Raw genomic sequence first — 4,782 nt, forward strand, 5'->3', positions numbered from 1 at the left:
CCCCAGCCCTTCCCAGCTGTGGCGTGGTCCGCCCTGGCTATGCCTCGTGCCCTGAGGCGCGGCCCCTTCCCCAGCCCTTCCCAGCTGTGGCGTGGCCGGCCCTGGCTATGCCTCGTGCCCTGAGACGCGGCCCCTGCCCCAGCCCTCCCCAGCTGTGCTGAGGACCTTGCCCACACACCGTTTGGTCGGCAGCTCGGAGGGCCAGCAGCACTGAGAGAACTGGGGAACTCAAAGAAGGAGCTTCTTCGGGCCAGCTGAGCTTCTGAAGGCCTTCGGTCTAAGCTCCCTGCCAAAGTAGGTGGCCCCAGTGGGTTCTTCCTCCTGTATTCCCGCCATTTGAGAGCTTGAGGTGACAGGTGGTTGGCTGGAACCAAGACAGAGTCACAGAAGAGACAGACGAGCAAGCGTTAGCAGGAGACGGCACAGCACAGCCACCCACGGCCCAAAGCAAACACTAGAGCTGGGAGTATGGAGATGCCATCCCCAGACACGGGAAGAGACGCCAACCTTCTGACCCTGCCCCCAGGCTAGAGCCCAAGAAACCAAAGGAGGGAGAAGTGGCCGAGGAGCGGGGTGGGGTGAAGGTCATACCATTATTGGGCCTGGAAGCCATGCTACCCTCACCACCGCCTCGGGCCAGGCTCTCAGCTCGGCTGAGGGCAGTTCTCCAGGAGCCCAGAGGGGGCAGGCTTCCTGTTCCATGGAGCCGGTACTCAGCCAAGGTCAGCAGCTTCTGGTCCTCCTTGGGCTGCTGGCAGGTATCAGGGAGGGCAGCAGGGGGAGGAGAGTGGCTCCACACAGGTGGGCTTCCGGAGGCAGGGGCCTGCTCAGCAGGGGAGCAGGAAGTGGAGGCGGAAGAGTCAGTGCTGGGCCCAAAGGGGCCGGCACTCCGGACGGGAGAGTAGCTGCCCAGTGGGGACGGCCGCGAGGTCTCCGGCTCGGGCCCAGCTTTCCTGCCACCTCTGTCACTGCTCCGGGAAGAGGCTGCCAGGGGCTCGCCCGAGGGAGCTGGGGCCGGGCCTTGAGCAGCGGGGGCGGCCAGTGGGGCAGGCTGCTGTGCACGGCCGCAGCCCGAGAGGCTGTAGAGGTGGGAAAGGCCGTGGAGGGCCCGGGCCTTGGCCAGCTGCTTGGGGAAGTGGTGCTGGAGCACGAAGGGCTGGATGGGCAGCGTGGTGGGCCTCTGCTCCTTGCTGTAGCGCAGGACCGGTCGGCTCTCAGCACAACCCCCTGTGGCAACAGGGATGGAGACGGGTCAGACACACAGACAGACACTGAAGTGCATGGGAGCGAAGACAGAAAATGACACCCAGCGGGCGGAGCCAGACCCTGGGCTGCAGGAACTGAAGGGGGTGGGGGGGTCATCGACGTGTGTGGCCTGGACGCTGCGCTCCCTCCTGCTGTTCCTCAGGAACTACCTGTCTCGCACCTCCTGGTTTTCAGCCTGTCTTCATTCTCTTGACTCCCAACGTGGGTGTATCTGAAGGGTCAACTCTCCAGTCTAAGGCCACACCCCCTCCCTGGCGCAGCTCAGGTTCAGACTTCCCCACAGTCAACTCCAGGCCCTCTGTCCGACCTGCCTTAGGGTCCTGCTTTCCCTTCAGTGGGTTATTTTGTACGGTTCATCACAGTCCTTCTCTGGTGATGACGTCCTGATGACCTCCCTTTCTGGCAATGGCGGAATGACCATTGTCTTTGTTTCTAAGCCCTGAAGACCTGGACTCAGACTCGAAGATTTGCAGGCCTCAGTGCGGTGGGTCCTTGCCCCCCCCCAGGCAGCACCATTTCATTCCTCAGCAAACGCGATCACAGGGGCCACTGACACAGCCGGCACCAGCTGTCCTTCCACGGCTCGGCCCTTGACCCTGAGTCCAGCCTGTTCCCTCTGCAGAGATGTGTTCCCAACATCCGGCCTCTCCTTTCAACTCATCTTCGGATCCCGTCCCCCAAACTATGAGGCAGTGCACGGTTCATGGTAGGGGCGGGCTGTGTACGCGCTGCCTCTCAGTCAACGCTGCCCATACTGTAAACACTTGGATGGGCACCAGGTGGCGCCACACACATCCACACGGCCCAAAGCCCTGGGTGTAGTACCCGTGGCTCAGCCACCGTGTGAGGCAAGACTTCATATCCTTACTTGACCAAGCAGGCAATTTGAACTGCAGAGAGAATACGTCATTAGCCCAAGGTCACCCAGAAGAGGCAGAGCCTGCAACCTGCCTGACGCAGAGTGTGACTGAGGGCCAATGATCTCACACCACACCACACTGAAATGGTATCAGACCAGGCTTCCTTGTCCCTCGTAATTTTCATTTATGTCAGTGAATTTTAAGGGGCTGGGGGACCACAATCCATTAGGGAGGTGTTCCAGAACCACCTCCTGGGGCCAGTTTCAAGCCACGCCCTCCTGCCCCCCGTCAGTGCACAGCCAGCACCCCCGACCATCTCCCATCATGCCCCCTTACTCACTACGCTCCAGCCATGGTGCCTCTGTCCTTAAACGTTCAGGTACCAGCCCAAATGTCACCTCCTCAGGAAGACCTTCTCTGACCACCTGTTCCAAATGGCGTCCACCCAGGGCCTCAGGCAAGTCCCTCTCTATCCCACTGTTATGTGCCGTCGAGTCGGACCTGACGCACAGTGACCCCTCCTTGGGTTTCCGAGGCAGCTCCGGCTTTATTTTCTATTTTTTTTTTTTAAACCAGCACAAATTATCTTAAACCCACTGCTATCGAGTCAATTCCGACTCACTGCGCCCCTACAGAGCAGAGTCCAGCTAGCTGCCCCATAGGGTTTCCAAGCCGTCAGTCTTTACGGAAGCAGACTGCCTCATCGGTCTCCCATGGGGCAGCTGGTGGGTTTGAACCGCTGACCTTCTGGTCAGGACCTGAGCGCCTTACCCTCTTCGTGTTCACTCTTTCTCCTCGCCAGAGCTCCACGAAGGCGGGGCCTGTACAGTGTGCAGTGTGTTCTCTTTCTCCTGCTCTGTGTCCCCAGCGCTTAGACCCGGAACTGGTACATAGTAGGGGCTTGATAAAGGAACTTGTTAACTTCCCCGTCACCTCTGCTTCGGGCTGGTCTCCTCTCCCTGGAGCTCCCACTGTCCTCAGAATAGTCTAGTCCCGGGCAGGCCGGCGCCCACACCTGCCACCTCACTGCCGCCACTCTCCCCGGCCCGGCCCATTCTGTCAGGGCACTGCTTCTCCCACCGGGCACGTCTCCTTGCTGTGTGCTTGTCTAAACACTCGCCATTTTACAAGGCTGAGATGCGCTGGCCGTTAGACCAGGTCCTCCCAGCGCCCATATAAGACACGTCTGAATTAGACTATTCCCACGCTTGCAAACCCTCCTTGCTAAGTTCCCAGGACAGGGTTTGAGGCAGAGGGATAAGCTCAGGGAGGAGGGGACGGTCACCGTGAGGAATGCACCTTAGTTCCACCCTCAGGGAACAGATAGAGAATCAGGTTTTTCACTTTCCTATGGCACAGCCCTTAAGAAAACAGGAGACAGAGACCTGAGTGTGCTCTGCTCTGGGGGGAACCACTCCAGTCCCCCAGTCCTCCCTAAAGGGGCACGCCCCGAGTGCGCTCTGTATTCCAGGTGGGCACTGTGCGGTTCCGAGGAGCAGCCAGTGCCGACCTCTCCTGCCCGTGTTCCGCGAGTGAATACAGGGATTTCATCCGAGTGCAGCCCTTCCAAACCGCTGAGTCATTCTGAGCTTGCAATCAATGAAACAGCCCGTGCCCGCAAGGCCAGCTCACCCACCACACTGCACACTGTTCCCTCCAGTTTTGTTCTTTCCCGATTCTAGAAGATCCTCTTTATTCTACCACCAGGATCTCTAAGAAGCTTCTGAGCTCCCAACTCTCATTCCCAGACTGGATCCTAAATGTCTTCTTTCTTCATTTAATTTTGATGAGAAAAAAGTGTAGGGATTCAAGAGCAGAGCCCCGTGGGGCTCACCTGAGACTCAGGAAATGGGGCAGCTGCTTCTCCCACCTGACCACGAGAGTCCAGGCCTCAGAAAGCCAGCCGCGGCGTCTGTGTGCCTGGGCCGCCCACCACACTAGCTGCAGGCTGTCGGCCTTGGCCAGTCTCTGCTGTTCCAGACTCCACCTCTTCCCTCCCTTGCTTTGCCCCAGGGGGTAGCACCTGTCTGTCTGTCTGTGCAGGAGTGTGAAGTCTTCTGACAGACTGATTTCCTGTTGTGGTTACATGCCATCGAGTCATTTCTGCGTCACAATGACCCCATGCACAGCAGAACAAAACACTGCCCGATCCCACGCCAGCTCCATGATCCTTGCTATACTTTAGCCCATCGCCACAGCTGCTTTGTCAATCCATCTTGTTGAAGGCCTCCCCCTCTTTCGTCAACCTTCCACCTTACCAAGCATGACATCCTTCTCCAGGGAATGGTTCCTTCTGACAACATGACCAAAGTAGGTGACATAAAGTCTGGCCATTTTTGCTTCCAAGGAGCATTCTGGCTGCACTTCCTCCAGGATGGATTTGTTTGTTGTTTTAACAGTCCATGGTACTTCACCAGCACCACAACTCAAAAGCATCAATTCTTCTTCGATCTTCCTTATTCATTGTCCAGCTCTCACGTGCATATGAGGTGATTGAAAATACCATGGCGCACCTTAGTCCTCAAGGAGACATATTTGCTTCTCAGCACTTGAAAGAGGTCCTTTGCAACCAACTTGCCCAGTGCTATACACCATCTAATGTCCTGACTACTGTTTCCACTGGTGTTGATTGCAGAACCAAGCAATGTGAATTCTT

At 57.6% G+C, this 4,782-nt stretch overlaps 1 protein-coding gene across 1 annotated transcript in view; it reads right to left on the reverse strand.

The window, feature by feature from the left end:
* The window catches only part of RUSC2 (RUN and SH3 domain containing 2), a 24,337-nt gene that overhangs the window by 13,032 nt on the left and 6,523 nt on the right, over positions 1-4,782 (reverse strand). The window contains exons 2-3 of the mRNA XM_007946919.2: positions 592-1,227; positions 179-364 (exon numbers count right to left, since the gene is read on the reverse strand). Coding sequence (XP_007945110.1) covers positions 179-364; positions 592-1,227 — 822 coding nt within the window. The remainder of the gene's footprint in view (positions 1-178; positions 365-591; positions 1,228-4,782) is intronic.

This window comes from Orycteropus afer, unplaced genomic scaffold, assembly GCF_000298275.1.
Source record: "Orycteropus afer afer isolate SDZICR_OR568_19922 unplaced genomic scaffold, OryAfe1.0 scaffold00174, whole genome shotgun sequence".
Lineage (NCBI taxonomy): Eukaryota > Metazoa > Chordata > Mammalia > Tubulidentata > Orycteropodidae > Orycteropus > Orycteropus afer.